The 27575-nt window shown below is 49.2% G+C and overlaps 2 protein-coding genes across 4 annotated transcripts in view; one reads left to right on the top strand and one right to left on the bottom strand.

Annotated features, from left to right (window-relative positions):
• Window positions 1–790: 790 nt before the first annotated feature.
• Window positions 791–27575, bottom strand: part of SMG9 (SMG9 nonsense mediated mRNA decay factor) — an 84920-nt gene continuing 58135 nt past the window's right edge. The window contains exons 16-17 of one of the 2 annotated variants that reach the window (XR_013408644.1): window positions 2796–3481; window positions 791–1008 (exon numbers count right to left, since the gene is read on the bottom strand). The gene's annotated coding sequence lies outside the window, so the exon portion shown is untranslated. Of the gene's footprint in view, window positions 1009–2770; window positions 3482–27575 lie in introns of both variants that reach the window. The other variant, XR_013408645.1, reaches the window with a different exon arrangement.
• On the top strand, window positions 6782–27002 carry LOC114674052 (uncharacterized). Of its 2 annotated transcripts, XM_077983177.1 has the most exons (8): window positions 6782–7017; window positions 12303–12395; window positions 14030–14131; window positions 14407–14553; window positions 18108–18248; window positions 23536–23700; window positions 23993–24139; window positions 25967–27002. In XM_077983177.1, exons 3-8 carry the CDS (start codon window positions 14122–14124, stop codon window positions 26188–26190), a joined length of 834 nt encoding a protein of 277 aa, XP_077839303.1. In that variant the 5' UTR covers window positions 6782–7017; window positions 12303–12395; window positions 14030–14121; the 3' UTR covers window positions 26191–27002. The 2 variants fall into 2 exon arrangements, 1 of the variants encoding a protein (XP_077839303.1); XR_003724999.2 differs by lacking the exons at window positions 6782–7017; window positions 12303–12395; window positions 14030–14131; ... (2 more) ...; window positions 23993–24139; window positions 25967–27002 and adding an exon at window positions 23331–23408 and having other exon boundaries at window positions 23536–23608.

The raw sequence follows: 27575 nt of genomic DNA on the forward strand, positions 1-27575 counted from the left end.
CCAGCCTGGCCACCATGGCAAAACCCTGTCTCTACTAAAAAATACAAAAAAAAATTAGCTGGGTGTGGTGGCATGCACCTGTAGTCCCAGCTACTCAGGAGGCTGAGGCACGAGAATTGCTTGAACCTGGGAGGCAGATTGCAGTGAGCCAAGATCGCACCATTCCACTCCAGCCTGTGCGACAGAGCTAGACTCCATCTAAAACAAACAAACAAACAAAAAGAAGAATGCACCTAAGATGCTTGCCACAGTGCCTGGTACATAGTATGTGCTCAATAAAAGCAATAGCTGCCAGTATTATCGTTGTTGCAACTCTGGACTTTCACCTCTTCCTGGAGTAGGAAGGAAGATGGAGGCCTGTCATTGAGTCTGACGTCAGCAGTTATCATGCGTCAGCTGCTGAAGTGGGACCTTCCCTGGCTGGGTCACCTGGGCCAACAATGTTCTTTCTGAGCCTCAGTTTTCTCAGCTGGAGAAGGGGATCCTTCTTGGGGCTGGTGTGAAAACTAAACTAGATAGGAGTGTACATGAGGTGCGGAAGTAGAACGCTGGGGTGTTGGTCCAAGCAGGCTTGAGACCCAGCTCAGCCACTTGCTTCTGGGTGACCCTGGGCAAATGGCTTCACTCCACTGATCCCTGACTTTCCCACCTATGAAATAGGTCTGGGGTGGGTGGGGGGCATCTCTCAGTGAAGAGAAAACTCAGGTTTGAGGGTCATGCGGAGCTGTGTGCTCTGCTGCTACCACTTCCTGGTTGGATGACCTCACTTCTCTGAGCCACAATTTCCCAATTTCCTTTTTTTTTTGGAGACAAGGTCCTAGGCTGGAGTGCAGAGGCATGATCATAGCTCACTGTTGCCTTGAACTCCTGGACTCAAGCGAAACTCTCACTTCAGCCTCCTAAGTAGTTGGGACCTAGGGGTGTGCACCACCATGCCTGGCTATTTTTTCATATTTCGTGTTTTTTGTACAGATGGGGTCTTGGCCTATTGCCCAGGCTGGTCTTGAACTGCTGAGTTCAAGTGATCCTCCTGCCTTGGCCTCCCAAAGTGGTGGGATTACAGGTGTGAGCCACCATGCTCAACCAATTTCCTCTTTAGTTAATAAGAGGTATTTCAGAGCCCACTCATCACTGCCCAAGGCTGCCCTCGCCTCCTGAAATCTGTCTTTTCCTGTGTCTGTCTTTGTCTTTTTCTCTCTCTCTGTTTTGTCTTTTTTCTTTTTCTCTGTCCCTCTTTATCTCTCTCAATGCCTATCTCTGTTTCTCCAACTCTATCACTTTCTCTGTCTGTACCTCAATCTCTGTATCTGTTTGTCTCTTCATGTCTTTCTCTCTCTGCTTCTCCCTTTTCTCTGTCTTTCCCCATGGCTCTCTTTCTCTTTCTGTGTCGTTGTTTCTGTTTCTGATTCTTTCTCTCTATCTCTCCCTCAAGTGACACACACACCTGTAAGGTTCTGCTGACGTGTAAAGGGAAGGGAAATGCAGGGATCAGGACTTGGACACTCTCCAGAAACACTGCAGGGATGTTGGCTCCTTCCTCCTCATGACTCACCTGGGCCTCACCCAGCTCTTGCCTGCCTGCAGGGTCATGGGTGAGGCCCATGGGTTTCGGGGGCTTCCCCAGCCTGTGGAGAGGAGAATTTCAGGCAGAGACAGAGAGGGTGAGAGAGTTGGAGGCAAAGAGAGGGAGAGACAGAGAGAGCTGGGGATAGAGATGGAGGTGGGGAAAGGAGGCAGAGGGAGAGAGAGGAGACCCACAGACAGACTGGTTCGGGGGAAATCTGAGATGGGGGTGTTGGGGGAGAGAGAGAGAGACAGAAAACAGCAACCGAAGGACAAGGACAGGGAGAAAGAAAAGTGGGCAAGCAGGGAGAGAGAGAAGATAAGAGACTGACAGGAGTTAGAGAAAACAACACACAGTTGCCTTCAGAGAGCACAAAATAGACATAGTGATACAGGGACACTGTGTGTGTGTGCGCGCACGCATGTGTGTGTGAGTGTACATGCATGCGTGTGTGTGTGCACGTGTTCCTCGAACATAGGGCATTTACATTAAACAAATTCTTGTCACTACGAATACCCCCCTCAGTTAGTGGTTTCTTGTTCACCATCCTCCGTGAAATCAATATCCCGCACAAGAGTGCTACTCTCTTGTGCGTGAGTGTGCGTGTGTGTGTGCATATGTGCATGTGTGTGTGCATGTGTGTGTGAGTGTGTATGCATGCATGTGTGTGTGTGTGCATCTGTTTGGGGCTCCTTCATCCTCTTGCCACCTGCCATGGTGAAGTGACTACCCTCTGGCCTGGCCACTGGGAGCGTCCTTCTCTGGTAGGGGAGCAGGGGTGGGGGATGGGGGGGTGACTGGGCTGATGGTAGGGAAAGGGCCATTCTCCATAACCTCCCCTTTCTGGGACGCCTAACAGGCCACACTGATGTGGCTTTCAGATCCTGGCCTGGCCACCTCTTAGATGCAGGGAACCTCTCCACTCAGGGCTTCCCTAGGGAGTGGAAGAGGTGGTAAACCCTTGAGTCCAATAACCGTCTTCTCCCGTTTTCCAGGCGGAGAAACTGAGGTCCAAAGGGAAGACTTTTTATTTTTTTGAGATAAGGTCTTGCTTTATCGTCCACGCTGGAGTGCAGTGCTGAGATCTCAGCTCACTGCAACCTCCGCCTCCTGGGCTCAAGCCATCCTCCCACCTCAGCCTCCTAAGCAGGTGTGCACTACCACGCCTGGCTAATTTTTGTATGTTTTGTAGGGATGACATTTCACCATGTTGTCCAGGCTGGTCTTGAACTCCTGAGCTCAAGCGATCTGCCCACCTCGACCTCCCTAAGTGCTGGGATTATAGGCATGAGCCATGGCGCCTGGCCTAAAACAGCAGACTTTAAATGAGTTTCTCCCCATCTCAAGTTTATTGTGTTTGTGTTGCAGTGGGTACTGTTCTGAGAGTATTATCTATATATTATTGGTGAATCTGTAAATATCCTATTTCGCACACACATATACACACGCACACGGAAACTGAGGATTAGAGATGTGTGGTGGGCTGGAAAATGGTCCCCCAAAATATGCAGGCCCTAAGCCCCAGAGCCTATGGGTGTTAGCTTATAGGAAAAAAGGGTCTTTGCAGGTATTATTAAGTTAAGGAACTTAATCAGGAACATTTTCCTAATTATCCAGTTGGGCCCTAAGTGTAATCAGAAGTGCCCCTAGAAGGAGGGACAGGGACATTTGACTATAGACAGGAGAGAAGTAAGTCATGGGAGAGAAGCAGAGGAAAAACAGGGTGGGAGAGAGAAGATATTTGTTGCGAGCTTTGACGAAGGAGAAAGGGCCAAGAACCGAGAAATATAAGAAATACAGCTCCTGCTGGAAAACGACAAGGAAATCACTCACCCCGAACATCTCTTGACCAGAGCACTGCTCTGCTGACACCTTGATTTTGATTATGAGACGCATTTTGTACTTCTGACCTCCAGTCTGTAAGAGAATAAATTTCTGTTGTTTTAAGCCACTAGATCTACGCTAATTTGTTACAGCAAAGTAGGACACCAATATAAGAGGTTAACTTACTTGCCTGAATTGAGCTGATATTTTTTATTTTTTGAGACAGGGTCTTGCTCTGTTGCCTAGGCTGGAGTGCAGCGGCAAGATCATAGCTGACTGTGGCCTCCAGCTCCTGGTCTCAAGTGATCCTCCTGCCTCAGTCTCCTGAGTAACTGGAACTACAGGCCCAAGTGACCAAGCCTGGCTGATTTTAGAGAGCTTTTTTGTTTGTTTGAGACGAATTCTGGCTCTTCTGCCCAGGCTGGGGCAGAGTGGCGTGATCTTGGCTCACTGCAACCTCCGCATCCCAGGTTCAAGTGATTCTCCTGCCTCAGCCTCCTTAGTAGCTGGGATTACAGGCACCTGTCACCATGCCCGGCTAATTTTTGTATTTTAGTAGAGACAGGGTTTCACCATGTTGGCCAGGCTGGTCTTGAACTCCTGACCTCTGTTGATCCACCCACTTTGGCCTCCCAAAGTGCTGGGATTACAAGCGAGAACCATCATGCCCAGCCCCCTGGCTGATTTAAATCTTTTTTTTCTTTTTTCAATAGAGACAGGGAGTCTCACTATGCTGCCCAGGCTGGTCTTGAACTCGTGACCTCCATCAATCCTCCAGTGTTGGCTTCCCAAAGTGTTGGAATTAATAGGCTTGAGCTACCACATCTGGCTTCTAAACTGACTTGTTAGGCCAGGTGCCTCATGTTTGTAAACCCAGAACTTTGGGAGGCTGAGGCAGAGGGATCACTTGAGGTCAGGATTACAAGATCAGCCTGGCCAACACGGTGAAACCCCATCTCTACTTAAAAAAATAAATGAAAATCAGCCCGGTATGGTGGCAGGTGCCTGTAATCCCAGCTACTTGGGAGGCTGAGACATGAGAATCACTTGAACCCGGGAGATGAAGGCTGCAGTGAGCCGAGAACGCACCACTGCACTCCAGCCTAGATAACAGGGCGAGACTCTGTCTCAAAAATAAATAAATAAATAAAATAAGATAAACTGACTTGTTAAGTATAGTGTCAGGATTTGAATCCCCTGCAGTCTGGCTCTACTTCCTACATGTACACCCACCATGCTGAGGGGTGCTGCCCTGGAGTGGCGGAGGCAAAGTCTAGGAGCTATTAATAGAAGTTTCATCCCGTTCGCTCCCAGCTCCCCCCCCTGCCTCTTTCCATCTCATCCCTCAGCAGCCTTCTTTGCTATGCCTCTCTGTGGCTTCATGGGATTAGGGGTGACTTGGAGAGAAGAGGGGACCAGAGAAATAATATTCGCGAGTTTGTGTAAAGAAAAATGCTTTTCTTGCCTCTAGCACCTTGCAGCTCTTTTATTCCACCGCCTAGATGCAATAGCAGAAATAATCTTTGCAATTCAAGGCCTAATACTCTGAATATATAAGGAGCTCCTGTTATGGGGTTGAAATGCTTCCTATCCACACCAGAGAAAGATAGGTGGAAGTCCTAACCCCCAGTACTCAGAATGTGACCTTATTTGGAAATAGGGCTGTTGCAGATATAATTAGTTAAGATGCAGTCATACTGGAGTAGGTTGGGCCACAAATCACTATGACTGGTGTCCTTATAAGAATGTGGCTCAAGGCTGGGTGTGGTGGCTCACGCCTATAATCCCAGCACTTTGGGAGGCTGAGGTGGGTGCATCACCTGAGGTCAGGAGTTTGAGACCAGCCTGGCCAATATGATGAAATCCCGTCTGTACTAAAAATACAAAAATTAGCCAGGTGTGGTGACGTGCACCTGTAGTCCCAGCTACTTGGGAGGCTGAGGCAGGAGAATCGCTAGAACCCATCAGGCAGAGGCTGCAGTGAGCCGAGATTGTGCCACTGCACTCCAGCCTGGGCGACAGAGTGAGACTCCGTCTCAAAAACAAAACAAAAAACAAAACAAAAAAACAAACAAACAGAAAAAAAGAAGGCAGCCCTGCGACGACAGACAGACACAGGAATAATGCCATGTAAACACAAAGGAAGAGACTGGAGCTAGGCAGCTGCAAGCCAAGGACCGCCAAAGATTGCCAGAAAGCCACTGCTGCTGGGAAGAGCGAGGAAGGATTCCTCTATGGGTTTATGGCCCTGCTGACACCTTGATCTGGACTTCTGGACTCCAGACTGTGAGACAATACATTGTCGTTCTGACCCACCCAGTCTGTAGTCCTTTGTTACAGCAGCCACCGGAGGCTAACAGAGCTTCTATGAATCAACTGAGCTGAGCACAGGGGCTCACGCCTGTAATCCCAGCACTTTGGGAGGCCAAGATGGGTGGATTGCCTGAGCTCAGCAGTTCAAGACCAGCCTGTGCAACACCGTGAAACCCCGTCTCTACTAAAATACAAAAAATTAGCTGGGCGTGGTGGCGTGGGCCTGTAGTCCAAGCTACTCGGGAGGCTGAGGCAAGAGAATTGCTTGAACCCGGGAGGCGGAGGTAGCAGTGAGCCAAGATCGTACCACTGCATTCCATCCTGGGGGACAGAGCGAGACACTGTCCCAAAATAATAATAATAATAATAATAGAGGACAGGAAAACAAGCACAAATGACCCCTATAAAAATGACACTAACGCCGGGCGCGGTGGCTCAAGCCTGTAATCCCAGCACTTTGGGAGGCCAAGGCGGGCGGATCACGAGGTCAGGAGATCGAGGCCATCCTGGCTAACACGGTGAAAACCCGTCTCTACTAAAAAATACAAAAAACTAGCCGGGCGAGGTGGCGGCGCCTGTAGTCCCAGCTACTCGGGAGGCTGAGGCAGGAGAATGGCGTAAACCCGGGAGGCAGAGCTTGCAGTGAGCTGAGATCCGGCCACCGCACTCCAGCCTGGGCGACAGAGCCAGACTCCGTCTCAAAAAAAAAAATAATAATAAAATAAAAAAAAAAAATGACACTAGCTGGGCACATTGGCTCACGCCTGTAATCCCAGCACTTTGGGAGGTAGAGGCAGGGGGATCGCTTGAGCCCAGGAGTTCCAGACGAGCCTGGGCAATGAAGGGAGACTTTGTCTCTACAAAACAAAAAAAGGTTAGCCAGGTATGGTAGGACATGCCTATCTTCCCAGCTACTCAGGAGGTTGAGGCAGGTGGATTTCTTGAGCCCAGGAGTTCAAGACTGCAATGCGCTATGATCGTGCCACCGTACTCCAGCGTGGGTGACAGAGTGAGACTATGCTCTAAAAAAAATTAGTCAATAAGAGAGACCCCAGAGATCTGTTTTGTCCCTTCTAACAGATGAGGATGCAGCAAGAAAATGCCTTCCATGAACCAGAGAGCGGGATCTTGCCAGACACCAAATCTGCTGGTGCCTTGACCTTGGACTTCCCAGCCTCCAGCACTGTGAGAAACAAATGTCTACTGTTTGTAGGCATTCAGTTTGACAGATGGTCTTATTCATACATCTAGACTCTCAACTGCGATGTTGGGGGTGCTGGGAGCCTCTCTCCTCAAGGCTTCTTACCCTGCAAAAGGTAAGCCTGGGCTACTTCATCCAGTGTCAAAAGAGTTCTCAGCAGCAAGAAAGTGAGAACAGCAGTGGCAAGTTCTTTTTGTTTAAATTTTTAAAGCTCATTATTAATTTTCTTTATTTTTTTGTTGTTTTTTTTGAGACAGGATCTCTGTCTAATGTCACCCAGGCTGGAGTATAGTGGTGAGATGTCTGCTCACTGCAACCTCTATGCCCTGGGCTCAAGCAATTCTCCCACCTCAGCCTCCGGAATAGCTGCGACTACAGGTGCGCACCACCATGTCTGGCTATTTGTTTGTATTTTCAGTAGAGACGGGGTCTTGCCATGTTGTCCAGGCTGGTCTTGACCTCCTGAGCTCAAGCAATTCATCTGCCTCGGCTCCCAAAGTGCTGGGATTACAGGGGTGAGCCACTGCACCCGGCCTAATTATTAATTATTATTATCATTATTATTTTTGGACACAGTCTTGCTCTGTGGCCCAGACTGGAGTGCAGTGGCGTGATCTCGGCTCACTGCAACCTCCGCTTCCCGGGTTCAAGTGATTCTCCTGCCTCAGCCTCCTGAGTAGCTGTGATTATAAGCACCCGCCATCATGACCAGATAATTTTTGTATTTTTAGTGGAGGTGAGGTTTCACCATGTTGGCCAGGCTGGTCTCGAACTCCTGACCTTAAATAATCCACTCACCTCAGCCTCCCAAAATGTTGGGATTACAGGCGTGAGCCACTGCACCTGGCCTAATTATTCTTTTTTAGAGATGGGGTCTCACTGTGTTGTCTACACTGGTCTTGAACTCCTGGGCTCAAGTGATCCTCCTACCGCAGCCTGCCAAAGCACTGGGATTACAGAGGTGAGCCATTGCCTCCCACCAAAGCTGCAAGTTCTTGAAGCCAGGAACTCAAGGCCCAGGCTCAGAACTCATGGAACGTCAACATATCTCATTCTATTGACCAAACCAAGTTACAACACCAGCTCAGATTTGAGAGGAGGAGGATCGACGCTCTCTCTTGATGGAAGGAGCTGCACAGAACTCGTGGCCACTTGTATTAGACCACACACCTTTTCACCTGGCAAAAATAAAACGGTTTGATAATGCATGGAGTTGATGAGGCTGTGGGAAAACAGATACTCCCCACTGTTGCTCCTGGGGGTGTAAACTAGTATAGCCCTGTGAGAGGTAATTTTGCAATCGCTCTCAAAATCACAAGTGTGGCAAAACCTTCGTCATTTTGCAAAACCGCTCACCACGTCCAGGAACTTGATGCATGTATGAAATGATATGGGCACAGGGCTCTTCATTGCAGCATAGTTTGTGATGTCAAATGGGAGCATACTAATGCTACAAGAGGTGCATTTATCCAGTGGAGAAAAGAAAGAGGAAACTCTTCATGCAATTCAGGTTACATTATTGCCAAGTTCAAAAATCTAGGGCAGAACAGTGCGGAGAATACCCCACTGTGCATTAAAGGAGAGGGGCCTGCCCTGGCCAACAAGGCAAAACCCCGTCTCTACTGAAAATACAAAAATTAGTCGGGCATGGTGGCAGGCGCCTGTAATCCCAGCTACTCGGGAGGCTAAGGAAGGAGAATCGCTTGAACCCGGGAGGCGGAGGTTGCAATGAGCTGAGACGGCACCACAGCACTGTAGCCTGAGTGACAGAGCGAGAGTCTGTCTCAAAAATAAATAAATAAATAAATAAATAAATAAATAAATATTAAAAAAACAAAGAAAAGAAAAAGGAGAAGGGCATATGTCTATATTTGCTTGTAGAGTATATGCATTAAATAACTTTTCGGTGCTGGGCGTGGTGGCTCATGCCTGTAATCCTTACACTTTGGGAGGCCAAGGTGGGAGGATTACTTGAGCCCATGAGTTTGAGACCTGCTTAGGCAACACAGGAAGACCCTGTCTCTACAAAAAGTAAAAAAATTAGCCGGGTGTGGTGGTTTGTGCTTGTAGTCCCAGCTACTCAGGAGGCTGAGGTGGGAGGATCGCTTGAGCATGGGAAGTTGAGGCTGCAGTGAGCAGAGATTGTGCCACTGCACTCCAGCCTGGGTGACAGAGCTAAACTCTGTCTCAAAACAAAAAATAAAAAAACAAAACAACTCGTCTGATGCCCCCTTGCCTCCACATTTCAAGTGAAGTGCAGGGAAATGTCCCTTCCCTGTGTGCCTGCTCTTCATTCTTCAGTCCACTAGCCTCGTGTTTGTGCAGCTCCTGGCCTGTCACCCAACCCGAGTTATCAGTGATGATAGCATCTAGAGAGACTGGCTTCCCCTAGTCACGAAGTGCCAGGTGCTGCTCCCTCCTATCCACACTCCAGACTCACTGGGGGACTCACTGTCCCGTCTTCTCACCTCTCCTGCACCAAAGGGTTCTGGGTTTACCTGGGAAGGATATGAGCCAAGACCACAGACTTCTCCCTGCCCCGGCAACCCATCGAGAAAAGCCACCTCCCCATCCCCAGGCTGCTATCTTTCCTTCCTAGGCTTGGCACCTTCCAGAGTCACCTCCTTGATTGTACACACTGATTCAGGGGCCCCACCTGGGATTCTGGGAAGCCTGGCAGGCCCGTGGGTGACCTTGAACTTGTCCTTTCTTTTGCTTGGGATCTCTCCTCTGAGCCAAGAGGGGAGGTCAACCTCAACTTGCCCCCTTAGCAGCCTTATTTTTGTTGCTAAATAATGATGATGATAACGACGACCACAATGACAGCAGCAGTTACTGCCCACTGTTCTAAGTGCTCTACATAAATCAACTCAATCCTCACAGCAGCCCTTCGATGGAGGTCCTCCTAGTTGCCCTGTTTTACAAATGAGGAAACTGAGGCCCAGTAGGTAAAATGTCTTGCCCAAGGCCACTTAGCTTGGAAGTGGCAGAACTGGAATTTGAACTCGGATTGTCTGGTTCCAAAGCGTTCATCACTCCTCTGGACTGGTGTGCAGTTTCCTTAAAGCCCAAGCATCACTACTACAAATACCTCCAATCCTAACAGAGCCACCATTTAGCATTAGTAAAGAGGCAGGCTGGGCACCATGGCTCAAGCCTGTAATCCCAGCACTTTAGGAGGCCAAGGCAGGAGGATCACTTGAGGTCAGGAGTTGGAGACCACCAACATGGTGAAACCCTGTCTCTACTTTAAAAAATACAAAAATTTGTCTGGGCATGGTGGTGGGCACCTGTAGTCCCAGCTACTTGGGAGGCTGAGGCAGGAGAATCACTTGAACCTGGGAGGTGGAGGTTGCAGTGAGCTGAGATCGTGCTACTGCACTCCACCCTGGGCATCAGAGTGAGACTCTATCTCCCCCAAAAAAAAAGGAGGGCACTTACAACTTACAGCAATCCAGGCCCTGGGCTACACCCATTTAGCAGATGAGCACACTGAGGCCTGAAATAGGGGAAGGGACATCCCCAGAGTTGCACCTCAAAGTAGGAGCAGGTGGGGTGTCAAAGCCCATGAAGGGTGGACTTGCCAGGCACCAGGGTGGAAGGCCCCTCACGGAGTGGTTGAAATTGATCTTATTCCCATTGAACAAGTGTGAAAATCAAGGTGGCCCAGGGAGAGGCAGGACAAGAGCGACGCAGGTCTCATCCAGAGAGGGCAGATCAATTTCCCTCTTGGTACCTGCCCTGTGCTCAAGCCAGAGGCATTTGGATTCAAATCCTGGTTGTGCTGATTTTCTTATTGCATGCCCCTGGACAAGGCCTTGACTGCTCTGAGCCCTGGTTCCTTTCTTTGTAAAAGAGGGAACCCCAGGGCTGGTTTCATTTGTACTGGTTGTTAAAATATTGAGGTATGTCCAGATTTGGTCGATAAAATTCCCCTGTCTGGAGGCCTTGAGTGCCCTGATGGCATCTCTGGGTCCTCCCAGACATCCTCATGTTCTAGAAAGATGAGGGAAAGACTGGGTCCCTGGTGGCCACCAGGATGATACTCTAGCAATTGGGCAGAATTGTTACTGCCAATACCCTGGCTATATTGACAGGTGGTCAAATATTTTGAGTATCCTTCCTGGGGTTAATGATAATGGCTGGTAGGACTACTGTAAGGATTTTGTGAGCTAACGTCTATAATGAGTGATGAGGCAACCCATTATTATTTTATATTATTATTATTATTTCTTTTTAAGAGCAGAGTCTCACTGTCACCAAAGCTGGAGTGCACTGGCGACATCATAGCTCACTGCAACCTCTAATTCCTGGGCTCAGGCAATTCTCCCACCTTAGCCTCCCGAGTAGCTGGGACTGTAGGTGTGCACCACCATGCCTGGCTAATTTTTATTTTTATTATTTTTTTGAGACAGAGTCCCACTCTGTCACCCAGGCTGGAGTGCAGTGGCGCAATCTTGGCTCACTGAAACCTCCGCCTCCCGGGTTCCAGTGATTCTCCTGCCTCAGCCTCCCGAGAAGCTGGGACTACAGGCACGCACCACCACACCCAGCTAATTTTTTGTATTTTTAGTAGAGACAGGGTTTCACCATGTTGGCCATGATGGTCTCAATCTCTTGACCTTGTGATCCGCCTACCTTGGCCTCCTAACGCGCTGGGATTACAGTTGTGAGCCACCGCACCCGGCCCTAATCGGCTTTTGCCATCCAGTGTCGGGCCCAGCCTTCTCCCGCAAGTATGCAAAACAAGTTGGTAAAAATCAGAGAAGCTGGATGGGTAAGCCTGAACTGTGAAGTTAGATTTATCGGCAATATGGGGCTCTTCAGTAACTTCAGGAAATGCCTTGGATATAGCATGGAGTTCAGCTTTAGTTCCAGAGACATAAGAAATTTGAGGACCTCAGTGTCGTCAGACAGCCTGGTTTTAAGGGGATAAGTTTTTATAGGTTGAGGTTATGAAGCAGAAGGGGAAGGGGTGTTAGTGGGGAAAGACTTCAGAAAAGAAAGAAAGAGAAGGGTTAAGAACCAGTATATGGGACCTGAGAGAGAAAGATTTGGGGCTTCAAATGCTTTTTTTTTTTTTTTTTGAGACAGTCTCGCTCTGTCGCCCAGGCTGGAGTGCAGTGGCATGATGTCAGCTCACTGCAATCTCTGCCTCCCGGGTTCAAGCGATTCTCCTGCCTCAGCCTCCCGAGTAGCTAGGACTACAGGCGTGTGCCACCATGCCTGGTTAATTTTTTTTTTTTTTTAAGTAGAGACAGAGTCTCGCCATATTGGCTAGGCTGGTCTCGAACTCCTGGCCTCAAATGATCTGCCCACCCTGGCCTCCCGAAATGCTAAGATTCCAGGTATGAGTCACTGCGCCTGGCCCACCTGTCTAATTTTAAAATTTTTTTTTAGAGGCTGGGTCTCACTATGTTGTTCAGGCTGGTCTTTAACTCCTGGGCTCAAGCAATCCTCCTACCTTGGCCTCACAGAATGCTAGGATTACAGGTACGAGCCCCTGCGCCTGGACACAACCTATTAATAGTAGTAATAATAATAATAATAACATGTCCCCCTGTCCTTCTCTGGCCTCACTGAGTAGTCCCAGGCTTTCCCCACATGCCTCTCAGGACTCAGTTTCCCCATCTCGATGCTCTTTCAGTCCCCTCTCTTGCCGGGTGTCCCAGTGGGCAGGAGAGTGGGAGGGGCCGCTATCTTCCCGGCCTATTTGCTCTCCCTCTTCCGGGGCTGCTACCCTGGCCAAGGCCCTTGAATAAAAGGCAAGGGCACCTATGTCCTGCGTCCTCCTCTCCGGCCTGGACCATGCTCTGGCTCCTCTCTGCCCTGGTGCTCCTGGGAGCGCTGGCCGCCCCAGCAGGTGAGCGAGTCGTGGTCCATCAGAAAGGAAGAGGGTCGGCTCAAGGTCACATGGGGTGGTAGGAGTCCAGCTTCAGAGTCTGGACCCCAGGTCCTTCCAACTGGGCTCACTGTCTGGCAGAGGCAGAAGAACAGGGCGGCTGAGAACCTGGTTCTGGAACCAGGTTGCCTGGGTTCAAATCCTGACTCTGCCACTTCTTAGCTGTGTGACTCCAGACAAACCACATAACCTCTCTTGCCTCATTTTTTCTGTGAAGTGGTGACAATGCCCCTGCCTCAGAGGGTTGTTGAGGCATTGGTTGAATCCACATGTTTGAGGAGTTCAGAACAGTGCCAGCCTGGCAATGGCTCTGTTTGAGGGTGAGCTCTGCTGGATTATCCAGGAGCAGTTGCTGTTACTCTTTTACCTCGTCTGCTTGTCTCCCCTTTGGCTCTAATTCTGCCACCTTTGCCTGAGTTGGGAATTAAGTGGTTTGGATCCTGGCCAGGACCTCACTGTATGATCTTGAATTGAAACCGTAAACCCAGCAGCTCCCACTTAAAGATTCGGTGATTCCCATCTCCAAACCTTTGCCTGCATTGTTTCATCAACTTGGAATGCCATTTGCACTCCTCACAACAAAGAAGGTTGTTGATCTCCCAATGGCCCTCCCCCGCCAGCCCTTAGTTTTATTCTTTATTTTATTTTATTTTTTATTTTATTTTATTTTATTATTATTATTTTTTTTGAGACGGAGTCTCACTCTGTCCCCCTTGCTGGAGTGCAGTGGCCGGATCTCAGCTCACTGCAAGCTCCGCCTCCCGGGTTCAGGCCATTCTCCTGCCTCAGCCTCCCGAGTAGCTGGGACTACAGGCGCCCGCCACCTCGCCCGGCTAGTTTTTTTGTATTTTTTTAGTAGAGACGGGGTTTCACTGTGTTAGCCAGGATGGTCTCGATCTTCTGACCTCGTGATCCACCCGTCTCGGCCTCCCAAAGTGCTGGGATTACAGGCTTGAGCCACCGCGCCCGGCTGTATTTTATTTTATTTTTGAGACAGGATCTCACTCTGTTGCTCAGGCTGGAGGGCAGTGGTGCAATCTTAGCTCACCGCAGCCTGAACTTTTGGGCTCAAGTCATCCTCAGCTTCCTGAGTAGCTGGGATTACAGGCATGAGCCACCATGCCTGACTAGTCCTATTCTTGAATTGTGTGTGTGTGTGTGTGTGTGTGTGTGTTCTTTGTCCTTCTCAAACTGCAGAGTTTGATCGCTGTTCTCTTCCTTGCAGGAAGCTCCAAGACATGTCCAGCCTGCTCTTTGCTGTGAAACTGCACTGAAATAACTTGTCCTTCTGCCCAGGACTCCTGCTTGTTTAGCCAGATGCAGCTGGGTGGGGGACCGGGCTGGGGACTGGACAGGGGCTGGGTGGAGAGAATGGACAAAGGTGGTGGTTGGAAGGGGGGCATGGATGAGGCATCCTGGGACTGGAGATTGCCAGCCCTGCCTCATAGCTCAGCCTGGTGCTGCTGGGGTAAAGGGCAGAGGGGAGCTCAACAGCAGAAGAGGCCCTGGATTGACCATGGGGATTGCTATAGAGTGGGCAGAGGTCCTGGAGGGCTTGGAAAGCAGGGGCCCTAATCTCCCTTCCTCAACCTCTATCCCTAGAAAATGGGACTCTCATTGAGAAGGTGTCATGTGTGGCCCCTGGAGAATGCCAAGAAGGTGTCTATGCCCTGACCTACGGCCCCCATGCAAGTCTCTGGGTCAGCACAGTCTGTTGTGAAAACAACTGTAGTAGCCTTCCCCAGCAAGGTTTGTTGGGGGGACCTCGGGCTCACACACCAGGGTAGGGTGTCATGCAGACCCGGCCTCAATTTCCTGCCTCACAGACTTTTGTCTGACTAATTGGGGCAAGAAGGAGACCCTCAGTTTTCTCATCTGGAGAATGGGTGTGATGTAGATTTTAAAGGGTGTTCATCCCCTAAACTGGCACGTGGTAGACACTCCTTTTGTTGCCATGTTTATTGAATATTGGGAGGCTAAAGAGAACTCCAAGCTCTTTTCTGTCTCTCTCTCTCTCTCTCTTTTTTTTTCTCTTTTTTTCTTTTTTTGAGACAGAGTCTCGCTCTATTGCCCAGGCTGGAGTACAATGGCGCAGTTTTGGCCTACTGCAAACTCCACCTCCCTGGTTCAAATGATTCTCGTGGCTCAGCCTCATGAGTAGCTGGGATTACAGGTGTACACCATCACATCCAGCTAATTTTTGTATTTTTCGTAGAGTTGGGATTTTGCCACGTTGGCCAGTCTGGTCTCAAACTCCTGACCTTAAGTGATCTGCCCGCCTGGGCCTCTCAAAGTGCTGGGGTTACAGGCATGAATCACTGTGCCCAGCCTCTTTTTTTGTCTTTAATAGAGGGGCTCCCCTTGAAGGCTAGTCAAACAGAACATAAAACCTCACAAGTGGTGACAGGCCCAGGTCTAGGGTGATCCCAGCCAGGAGCCCAGGATGCCAAAAAAAAATTTTTTTTTTAAATTTTTTGACAGAGTCTCACTCTGTCGCCCAGGCTAGAGTGCAGTGGTGTGATCTTGGCTCACTGCAACCTCTGCCTCCTGGGTTCAAGCAATTCTCCTCCCTCAGCCACCTGAGTAGCTGGGATTACAAGCGTATGCTACCACACCAGGCTGAGTTTTTTGTATTTTTAGCAGATATAGGGTTTCCCCATGTTGACCAGGCTGGTCTCAAACTCCTGACCTCAAACAATCCACATACTTTGGCCTCCCAAAGTTCCGGGATTACAAGTGTGAGCCCTCGTGCCCAGCCACAGAGTGCAAAATTTAAGGAGATGCTTACTCTAACGGATGGCCCTCTACTTGCACAACCGTGAAAAGTCGTGCCTCCTCAAATTCTGGGCCCCTGGTGTCACCCTAGACCTGTCCCTGGGTGGTGAAAAAGATCACTTTTCGTTGCTTGGTTATTTCTTCTAAGAAGGAATTCGTACTTGGCAGATGTAGCAATGGGGAGAGGTAGCCATCCTTTCAAATGAGTGGGATTTCCCGCTTCCTAATTTGTGTCTAATTTCCCTCCTAAATTGTGTCTCTCAGCAAAATAAAACCCCAGGTTCAAGTTAAGAGGTGGGCATGCTATTCAGAATATAAAATGCCAGGTATGATTATAACTGCATGAATTTTTTTTAGACAGTCTTGCTCTGTCGCCCAGGCTGGAGTGCAGTGATACAATCTTGGCTCACTGCAACCTTTGCCTCTTGGGCTCAAGCAATCCTCGCACCTCAGCCTCCTGAGTAGCTGCAGCTACAGATACGTGCCACCATACCTGGCTAATTTTTTTGCATTTTGTAGAGATGGAGTTTCGCCATGTTGCCCAGGCTGGTCTGGACCTCCTGGGCTCAAGCCTTCCACCTGCCTCAGCCTCCCAAAGTGCTGGGATTATAGGCGTAAGCCATTGTGCCCAGCCTCAGGTCTCAAACGCTCCTTGCAGACCCTGAAAACTTATTCTGGGGCCAGGTGCAGAATCGCTTTGGGTTGGGAATTCAGGAAGAGCTCCTTTGGAGAGTTCAGGGTCTCTCACGTGTTGTAGTCAGAGGGTGTTAGGAGCTGGAACTGCTGGGGCAGGAATAACCAGGGGCTTTCTGAGCACCTCTTGCATATATGTAAAAACAGGGCCTTTCTATGTGGCCTCTCCACATTGGTTAGATTGAGCTTCCTCCCATCATGGCTACCTCAAGGCTCTTTACATGGTTGCTAATGATTTCATTCAGCAAACAAAGTTATAGCAGCTTGGTCTTTATGGCTCAGCCTTGGAAATCACGTAATGTGACTTCTATTCTGCTTTATTGATTGAAATGGTCACAAAAGTTCCATCTGGTTTCAAGATGGAAGAGGCATGGACCCCACTTGTTGACGTGTCATAGATTTGCAGAGGTATTTTTTAAATCACCACTATGATTTGCAAACAGTTGGAGAAGAGGACTTTTCAGCAAAAGATTTATAATATAACCACAGTAGCCAGAGGATAAACTAATTATGAAGCCAACCAAATAATCGAGAGCAGTAGCTTGAGCTTCTGCTTTTGGCAGTATGGTGGACTTGATCCTCTAAAAGGTCTTTTGCTCCAAACAGTGGCATACTGGGAAGGTGGAGGACAGAGACAGTGAAATAGAGGAGGTGGCCCATCATGGTGGGGAGGAGCATTTTATCACTGACATTGTTTAGAATTGCTGGTACTACATGGTGATAATAAAAAGCAAACTGATCTTTTAGTTGGTTTTATGATTTTAAAAAATTCTCTATAGGCTGGGCATGGTGGTTCATGCCTGTAATCCCAGAACTTTGGGAAACTGAGGCAGGTGGATCACTTGAGAACAGGAGTTTGAGAATAACCTGGCCAACATGGTGAAACCCCGTCTCTGTTAAAGATACAAAAATCACCCGAGTATGGTGGCACACACGTGTAATCTCAACTACTTGAGAGGCTCAGGTAGGAGTGAGCCGAGATTGTGCCACTGCACTCCAGCCTAGGTGACATAGTGAGACTCTGTCTCAAAAAAAAAAAAAAAAAAATTCTCTATAGACAATAAACCCCTTATAGCCTATTCCCAGGATGGACTGCTCCCGTTCCCTACCCCTGCTTAGTATGCCACTGTTTACAGATGAACAAGATCCTATACAGAAATACTATTCCACACTTTTTCGGGTTGCAGAAAGTTAAGAAAATTTCCACGTGTCCCTAAGCAAAACAAAAATGTGAACAGAAATCAGAATGGGAGCAGTGAGAAAACATGGAAGGCACAGTGGTCTGGGAGCAAATGCTGATAATAGCCTGCTTTAGGTAAACAGGTTTTGGGCTGGCAGCATGCTTCTGGAATTTAGATTCCCACATAAGCTAGGGACCTTGGACAGAGGCCGAAATGATCCCTGGTCAGTAGCACCTCCTGGCACTCAGTAGAAGCAAAAGCAAGTCCTTTCCAGGGAAAAGCTCCCAGGATTCCCACAGATGAATATCAACCAAATATGAGCTGACAATCATAGTTCATGAAAGGCACAAGGAAACAAGCCACCATGAGTGATAGCAGAAATAACAAATCACAGATACAGACCTGTGAGGAGCTCAGCTATTGTAATTATCAGCTGTAGAACATAGCATAACGGTATATGATATGTCTGAAGGAATAAACTTAGAATCACAAATGTGAGCAGGCAACAAGAGGTTGTAAAAACTGACCAGGTAGATTTGAAACTGAATCATATAGAACTACTAAGATGGGAACTTTCAGATAGCGAAAGATAGACATCAAGGTGGGAGGGTTGGACTCTGAGCCTCTTGTTGCAATCTCCTCTCATTTCTGCAGGGGGTCCCCAAATTCTGAAGGGCTGTGCTACACCAGAGGTCTGCAACTTACACAAGAATGCCACCCTGGGTCCAGAAGACTCTGGATTTCATCTCACCGCTAAGCCTGAATGCAATTACCTTACTCCTCCGACACAGCCAGGTTCTTTGAACCCTGCCTTTCTTACCTCCCTGGATCCCATATGCTCTTTTCAAACCTATGTGTTCCCAGGGTGTCCACATTCCCTATGATAATGCTCCCAATGAGTACAATTACCCATACACACACACACCCCACCTGACACACTCAGAAGCAGAACATCTATTGGCACATATCCACGAACATCCACATTTACATCCTAGCACCCAAAACAAATATGCAGAGGCACATAAATTTCTAAACATGAACATACTGTGAACATATTATGTGAGTGAGATTAAAGATCCACACTCTGTTTAAATGGATCTGAGCCTGGGCAGCATGGCAAAACACCATCTCTACAAAACAACAACAACAACAACAACAAAACAAAGCTAGGCATGGTGGCATGCGCCTGTGGTCCCACCCACTTGGGAGGCTGAGGTAGGAGGATGGCTTGAGCTCGGTAGGCAGAGGTCACAGTGAGCTGAGATTGCATCACTGTACTCCAGCCTGGGTGACAGGGCAAGACTTCTTCTCAAAAAAAAAAAAAAAAAAAAAAAAAGGAAGAAAAGAAAAATTTGATGGTGGTTTATCTCTCTTTTCTTCACTTCCTCACTTGTGAAAGAAGACAGATTTGCCAATAGTCTCCTTTTGGCTTAACAAAGAACATTCACAAGAAGTTTTGTCTTCCACAAAAGTGATATGCTAATTGAAATAGTATTTACTGGGGCCACAGTTTATTAAGCAATTCAACCAACTCAACAGAGGGATAGATGTTTTAGAGGTGAGAAAGGCAATTTTCTCTGGATAGAGCTGCCTTCCCTCAGCTCCAGAGATATAGAGGAAACTGTGTTAGAAACTACACCAGAAAGGACCATTCTGTGTGTGTGTGTGTTTAGAGACAGAGTCGCCCTCTGTTACCCAGGTTGGAGTGCAGTGGCACGATCATGGTTCGCTGCAGCCTTGACTTTCCAAGCTTAAGTGATCCTCCTGCCTCAGCCTCCTGAGCAGCTCGCACCACAGGCACACACTGCTACACTCAGCTGATTTTTAAATTTTTTTTTAGAGGCTAGGTCCTCCTTGTGTTGCCAAAGCTGAAGGACCATTCTGTGATGCAAAAGAGAGTGTGTTTACTGGCGTGGTGGCTCATGCCTGTAATCCCAGCACTTTGGGAGGCTGAGGTGGGAGGATCACGAGGTCAAGAGATCGAGACCATCCTGACTAACACGATGAAACCCCGTCTCTACTAAAAATACAAAAAATTAGCCAGGCGTGGCGGCGGTAGTCCCAGTTACTCAGGAGGCTGAGGCAGGAGAATGGTGTGAACCCAGGAGGTAGAGCTTGCAGTGAGCCGAGATCGCGTCATCACACCCCAGCCTGGGTGACAGAACGAGATTGTCTCAAAAAAAAAAAAAAAAAAAAAAAAAAAAGGCTCATCAAAGAGTGTGTTTACTGAATTTTCAGGCAAAGCTGAAACATTCTCACCTTAGCTTCTTCAAATCTCCAGCTGCCAGGAATTTTCCTTTTTTAAACTGAGCAGTGGATTTTTTTTTTTTTTTTTGTGAGACAGAGTCTCACTCTGTCAGTCAGGCTGGAGTGCAATGGTGTGATCCCGGTTCATTACAACCTCCGCCTCCTGGGTTCAAGCTATTCTCCCTGCCTCAGCTTCCCAGGTAGCTGGGATTACAGGTACCCACCACCACACCTGGTGAATTTTTGTATTTTTTGTATTTTTAGTAGAGACAGTGTTTTGCCATGTTGGTCCGCCTCAGCCTCCCAAAGTGCTGGGATTACAGGCATGAGTCTGTAATTTACAGCAGATTTAATTAATTATCACAATGAAGAAAAAGGCTGACTTAGGAGCTCAAAATTTACAATACGGAAAGAAAAAGGGCAAAATAGGAAGACTGACAACAGAAATGTGGGACACGGAATTTTTGCACACATGATCCCTGTGGACACAGACACAGAACATATCTATGCATGGACACACAGGCTTTCATATACATGACGTGGAAAAGAGGCACAAGCACCCACAAGCATACAAGAGCACAAAATATACACAGGCAAGCTGAAATACATTACCAACATCCACGAACGTTCACATCTGTACACCAACATATCTATATATATATATATAAGCACCCCCACATCTTGATGGAAACACAAACACACCCAGCCACAGAAACACACACATACCCTTAAAACCAGCTTTATACACATACACATAAACACACACCCTTGTTTATACAGACATGCAGGTAAACACTTACTCACACAGTGTCCTGCAGAGCTACACTCTCCTCTGAGCTCTCACCAGTCAGTTTCCTAGCTTGAGCTTCCTTACAGTATGGTGACTGGCTTCTGAGAAGGAAGAAGTGGGAACAACCAGAAGAAGTGGGACACATCCCTGCCCTCCTGCAGACAGTTTCAGAAACACACAGATAATTCAACACAGGAAGGCGCAGCCAGATGTGCACACAGACTTAACAGGCCTGCAAACTTGCACACACAAATGGCATTCTTGCAGAAGTGCGCACACGAAGGCACTTTTGCGCACTCATGGGCACATATTGATGTGCCCAGAAACTCAGCTCCATGCACATGCATGCACACTGGTTGTCTTCCGTCCGGTTCATCTTCCTCTGTCCCCAGGTCCTCATGCAACTGTGACACACGCCAAAGCTGAGACCACCATCTGCTTCACCTGCTCAGACCTCCACAGCTGTGGCCCACTTCCGTGCCCAGAGGATAATAACTACTGCCTTCAGATGGCGGGCATCACAGCAGAGTGCCCATGGGGGCAGAAATAGGGCCTAGGGCACAGCAAGACCTATCCTCACTCTCCCACTTTGCTGCCTAGCTCCAGCCATTGTAGCCTTTTCCTGGGCATGCAGGACAGAGGCTGGGGTGCAGTGGAGGGTGTGAGTTTAAAATCTACTGCCATTGTTGTTTAAGTTACTGCTGAATAACAAATTGGCCAGAACTTAGTGGCTTAACCGATCATAAAAAGACAAATACTGTATGATTTCACTGAATTATCTAGAGTAGTCAAAATCATTGAAACAGAAGATAGAATGGTGGTTGCCAGAGGTTGTGGGAGGGGGAAATGGAAGTTGTTCGATGGGTACAGTTTCAGTTGTGCAAAATGAGTTCTAGAGATCTGTTACACTCAACAATGTGAATGTAGTTAACATTACTGAATGGTGCACTTAAAAATTGTTAAGAAGGCCAGCCGGGTGTGGTGGCTGACACCTTTAATCCCAGCACTTTGGGAGGCCAAGGCGGGTGGATCATCTGAGGTCAGGAGTTCAAGGCCAGCCTGGCCAACATGCTGAAACCCCGTCTCTACTAAAAATATAAAAATTAGCTGGGTGTGGTAGTAGGCACCTGTAGTCCCAGCTACTTGCGAGGCTGAGGCAGGAGAATCGCTTGAACATGGGAGGCGGAGGAGACAGTGAGCCAATATCACGCCACTGCACTCCAGCCTGGGTGACAGAGTGAGACTCCGTCTCAAAAAAAAATAAAAAATTGTTAAGAAAGCCACACATGATGGTTTATGCCTGTAATCCCAGCACTTTGGGAGTCTGAGGCAGGAGAATCACTTGAGGCCAGAAGTTCAAGACCAATCTGGGCAACACAGTGCGACCCCATCTCTATTTTTTTTTAAAGGTTAAGAGGGTATATATTATACTGTGTGATTTTCAAAAAAAAAAAATCACAATTGGCAAAAAAAGCTTCTCAGATTAGACAAGTATTTGTTATCTCTCACAATTCTGCAGCTGACTGGGCTCAGCTGGGCAGTTCTGCTCTAAGTGGTAAAGGCTGAGGTCACTTATGTGATTGCATTCAGCTGGGAGCTTGACTGCAACTGGAATGTTCAAGACAGCTGGGGAGAGCATCGCTCCTCTGAGCTCTCACCAGTCAGCTTCCTAGCTTGACCTTCCTTACAGTATGGTGACTGGCTTCTGAGAAGGAAGAAGTGGGAACAACCAGGCCTTCTTTTTTTTTTTTTTTTTTTTTTTTGAGATGGATTCTTGCTCTGTCGCCCAGGCTGGAGTGCAGTGGCGTGATCTCGGCTCACTGCAAGCTCCACCTCCCGGGTTCACTCCATTCTCCTGCCTCAGCCTCCCGAGTAGCTGGGACTACAGGTGCCCGCCACCACGCCCAGCTAATTTTTTGTATTTTTTTTAGTAGAGATGGGGTTTCATCTTTACTATTAGCCAGGATGGTCTCGATCTCCTGACCTCGTGCTCTGCCCGCCTCGGCCTCCCAAAGTGCTGGGATTACAGGCGTGAGCCACTGCGCGTGGCCACAACCAGGCCTTCTAAGTGATAGACCCAGAACTGTCATAGTGTCAGTTCTGCCACTGTCCATTTGTCAGAGCAAATCCCAAGGCCAGCTCAGATTTAAGGGGTGAGGTAACAGATTCCACCTCTTGATGACAGAGTGGCAAGGTTAGGTTGCACAAGAGCATGCAGGATGGGGGATACAGTTGTGGCCATCTTCGTATCTACTACAACACTCTGGGCAGGCAGCCCCCCTTAAGGCTCCTGTCACTCTGCCTCCACAGAAGGAAAAAGTTGACTCTTCTGTAAATGGGAAGAGGAGTTCAACTTGAAATCGGCTCTTTGCTATCTTTTTACAGCATAAAGAGGCATAATAAAGATGGTGTTCCAGTCTCCAGTTCTAGATATTTCTGGGATCTTAGAGAAGTTTCTTACTAAGCCCATGAGATGCTCATAGACAGGGTGGGGAGACTTCCCAGGTACAGAGCCGCCCTATTAATTGGAACCCTAAGGAGAGAAGGCAGGGGATCATGGAAGGCTTTCTGAACTATGTGATTTTTTATTGTTGTTGTTGTTGTTTTGAGACAAGGTCTCACTCTGTCACCCAGGATAGAGTGCAGTGGTGCAAACTTGGATCACTGCAGCCTTGACCTCCTGGGCTCAAGCGACCCTCCCACCTCAGCCTCCCAAGTAGATGGGACTGCACCACTATCTCTGGCTAATTTTATTTTATTTTTTTGTAGAGGCGGGGGTCCTACTATGTTGGCCAGGCCGTTCTTGAACTCCTGGGTTCAAGTGATCCTCCTGTCCCAAAGTGCCAGGATTATAGGCGTGAACCATTGCCCCCAGCCTGAACTTCATGTGTCTTAATGAACAATTACCAGCTTTGGATGTATTATGGGGAGATCTCAGGCAGAGTGAATGCCATCAGGGAAATACCCAGAGAGATTTGGGGAGTTCGGTTGGGTGGTGGGTTGTGATTGCCTTTCCTCACTAACCTGGCCTCCATCTCTCTCCAGACTTTGGAGAAGGTAACCCAGTTTCCTGGAGAAACGGTTTCTGTGTGACCTCCAAGGACTGCAAATTTGGCAACTCCATCTATGCCCTGACCTACGGCATTGGCTTTGGCTTCTGGGTCAACACCACCTGTTGCCAAGGCAACTGCCAGGAGCCCACCCCTCTTGGTATGCTGTCACCAGAAAGCAGTCAGATGGGTGGCCACGGAGGTGGTGGGTGACTCTGGAGGCAAAGTTGGGGAAGGAATGCAGGAAGGAACATCACTCAACCCCCATCCACAACCAGGCTGCCCTCAGGCACCCTGACCCCAGCTTGGGAGGAAATCCCATCAAGGTCATGACAATGTCAAGGTCGTGACAATATTAAGGTCGTGACAATGTGGTAGAGCCTAGGAGTGCACTGAGGGCTCCAGGAGGTCCTGAGATTCCTTCTGACTGACCCTCATCCTCTTCTACACAGCAGCTCATCTGGCCTCACACACCCTGAGTGAGATCTTGTGTCCTACATGTCCTGGGAGCTCCTTGGAGCCCTGCAATTCCTCCTTCTACATGCAGTGTCCCAGTGGGGAAACTGAGTGTGTCCAGCTGGACCTGACGTCTGAAGAAGGTAATGGGGACAGCACGTGTGTGTGTGTGTGTGTGTCAAGAAGGTAATGGGGACAACATGCCTGTCTGTGTGTGTGTATGTGTGTGTGAAGAAGGTAATGGGGACAGCATGTGTGTGTGTGTATGTGTGTGCACATGTGTGTATGCATGAGTGAGCCTGAGCACGTTGGATTTGGACACTGGTGTGCTTGAGTTTGGAGTCTCCCCTCCATCCTTTACTCTGTGTAGCTCAAGGCAAGGGACTTTATCTCTTTGAGCCTCAGTTTTCTCTTCTGGTAATTGGAGATGGTAGACACACACCTTGAAGGGCATTGTGAGGACAAAGTGAACTTATGAGGGAGGTGAAAGAGTAAAGGGCGTGAGAGCAGGACCCTAGGGCCAGGCTGCCTGGGTTCAAATCCTGAATCCACCACCTATGAGCTGGGTGACCTTGACCAGGTGACTTTGCCTCTCTGTGCCTCAATTTCTCCATCTGTAAAAGGGGATAACTTGGTATGCAACAAGTTCCTTAAAAAACAGGGGAGGGCCAGACACGGTGGCTCATGCCGGTAATCCCAGCCCTTTGGGAGGCCAAGGTGGGCAGATCATGAGGTCAGGAGATTGAAACCATCCTGGCTAACATGGTGAAATCCCATCTTTACTAAAAATACAAAAAATTGGCCCAGCATGGTGGCAGGTGCCTGTAGCCCCAGCTACTCGGGAGGCTGAGGCAGGATAATGGCATGAACTCAGGACGCGGAACTTGCAGTGAGCTGAGATCACACCACTGCACTCCAGCCTGGGCGACAGAGCGAGACTCCATCTCAAAAACAAAACAAAACGACGACAACAACAACAACAACAACAACAAAAAAACAGGGGAGGCCGGGCGTGGTGGCTCACACCTGTAATCCCAGCACTTTGGGAGGCTGAGGCGAGCAGATCATCTGAGGTCGTGAGTTCAAGACCAGCCTGACCAACATGGAGAAACCCCATCTCTACTAAAAATACAAAATTAGCCAGGCGTGGTGGTGCATGCCTGTAATCCCAGCTACTTGGGAGGCTGAGGCAGGAGAATCGCTTGAACCCGGGAGGCAGAGGTTTGGTGAGTCGAGATCGCACCACTGTACTCCAACCCGGGCGACAGGACTCTGTCTCAAACAAACAAACAAACAACAACAACAAAAAACAGGGGAATAACAACAGTCGCTAAGTCCTAAGACTGTTGAGAGAATTGAATAAGATAATCCACTAAACTATATCAGTGCTGTCTGAAAGAAATGTAATGTAAGACGCGTGTGTAATTTAAAATGTTCTGGGCCAGGTGTGGTGGCTCACACCTGTAATCCCAACACTCTAGGCGGCCAGGATCGCTTGAGCCTGGAAGTTTGAGACCAGCCTGGGCAACAGAGGCTGACCCTATCTCTACCAAAAATTGTCAAAATAATTAGCTGGGCCTGGTGGTACAACCTGTAGTCGCAGCTACTCAGGAGGCTGGGGTGGGAGGATCGCCAGAGCCCAGGAGGTCGAGGCTGCAGTGAGCCATGACTGTGCCACTGCACTCCAGCCTGGGTGACAGAGTGAGACCCTGTCTCATTAAAAAAAAAAAAATTTAAAAAGGAAACAAACATTGCACACAAGTGAAAACACACCTGTAACATACGTGTAAGGTAGGAGTGACAATGAGAGAGACAGCGGTGACCAGCCTCCAGCTCAAGGAAAAGAACATTCCTGATGAGCTTTCACGAAGGACATGGACTCGAGGGGCTCGCGGACACTGAGTGTGCAAGGCACTCTGCCTGAGCGCGCCCCCACGTCCCCTCCTTGCACCCTGTCTCCGTCTCCGCAGGCGGCCGGAACGTGAGCGTACGCGGCTGCGGCTCCCGAGACCTGTGCAGCGCCCCGGACTGGACCCACGGGCTCTCGGTGCTCCCGAGACATCGGCTGTCCAGCCACTGCAGCCCCGGCCGCCGCGCCGTCCTAGAGTCCCACTGCCGCTCAGGCGCCGCGCCCGGCCTCCGCCTCACCCTGCCGGTTCTGGCGGTAGTCCTGGCGACCGCGACGCTGTCCTAAGGAATCCCGCCTGGACCACCCTGCCGTCCAGGGGACCCCCTCCTCCTGCTTGTTCGGCACGTTGCTAGATGGTGCCCTGGCTCCCCTCTGCTGGGGCAATGCGCGGACCTGGAAGCTTCTGGTGAGGAACTCAGGAAGTAGGGGTGATCTTCCTCCCTCAGACTAGCGCTTCCCAAAGCCAGACCTTTTGCTCCAGACTCAGGGCTTACTCAAGGCTAAGTCCTCTTTCCTCCCACCAGGGCCCCAAAGGCCATGCCTCCATCAGCCTAGGGTGTGTCTTCCCCCCTCAGACTAAGGCCACTCACCCCCTGCTGAGATCAGACCTCTGCTTAGCTAAGGGGGGGGGGCGCTGTACCTCCCCCCTCTGATTAGCACTTTCCCCAAGGCCAAACCTCCCCTCTCAGAAGAGGGCTGTTCTTCCTCAGGTTAGAGACGTCAGGGACATCCCCATAGCTACACATTCTTTCCTTTAGATCAGGGGGCCTCAAAGACTCAGCCTCCTTCTTCAAACGAGGGGGTCCCCAACATCCGGCTGCTCCCGGACACCAGGGATGTGTCTCTTCTCCCACACACTGACAAGCCACTTCTCTTTCGTTCTCCCTCTTTGGGGTCTAGCAAAATCCTGGGCAGCCAAGGTGGGGCTTGAGGATCCAATACACCCGCTTCCAAGGTTTTCAGGGCAGCCTCCTCCACCCCTACCGTGGGCCAAGACCCGGCAGGGGGCTTGGGTGGGGTGAAGAGCCCCTCTTCTGTGTGGGCTCAGTCTCCCAGCTGTAACCAGATCTGAATGAATCACATGTCACAATGCCAAATGGTCTGAGTTTCCTTTTTCTGACGTTTTAACCTCAAAGAGGGACCTGGTGTGGTCCTCTCTCCTCTGGGGCTAGAGGAGGTTAAGCCTCTTCAACTGGGGAACCTGGAGGGGACATACCGACAACAGTGTCTGGGAGCCAGGGTGGGCATAAGACCAAATGCTGCATCTAGAACTGAACTCAGAGGACTGAGCGGAGAGGTGACACTGGGGAGCTCACCATAGGCACAATGCCAGGAACCGTTTGCTTTCTGCTGAAAGTGGCTGGGCGTGGTGGCTCACGCCTGTAATTCCAGTGACCGGGGGCTGACAGTGGGAGAGAGGGCTACCTAAGAAACCACTCCAGGCCATGCACCAGACAGATTAGGTGGCATGGCTCTAGGGTGCTTGAAAGAGACCGCCCCCGCCGGGCGCAGTGACTCACGCCTCTTATCCCAGCACTTTGGGAGGCTGAGGCGGGCAGATTACTTGAGGTCAGGAGTTTTAGACCAGCCTGGCTAACATGATGAAACCCCTGTCTCTATTAAAAATACAAAAAATTAGCGGGTCATGGTGGCGGGTGCCTGTGTTCCCA

Source organism: Macaca mulatta, chromosome 19, assembly GCF_049350105.2.
Source record: "Macaca mulatta isolate MMU2019108-1 chromosome 19, T2T-MMU8v2.0, whole genome shotgun sequence".
NCBI classification, from domain to species: Eukaryota; Metazoa; Chordata; class Mammalia; order Primates; family Cercopithecidae; genus Macaca; species Macaca mulatta.

What these genes read in the sequence shown, in the direction of transcription:
- LOC114674052 (XM_077983177.1), top strand. An exon ending in CCAGGAGCCCACCCCTCTTG is followed by an intron (nt 23,701 to 23,992) that starts GTATGCTGTCAC and finishes TCTTCTACACAG; the next exon opens with CAGCTCATCTGGCCTCACAC. An exon ending in GGACCTGACGTCTGAAGAAG is followed by an intron (nt 24,140 to 25,966) that starts GTAATGGGGACA and finishes CCGTCTCCGCAG; the next exon opens with GCGGCCGGAACGTGAGCGTA.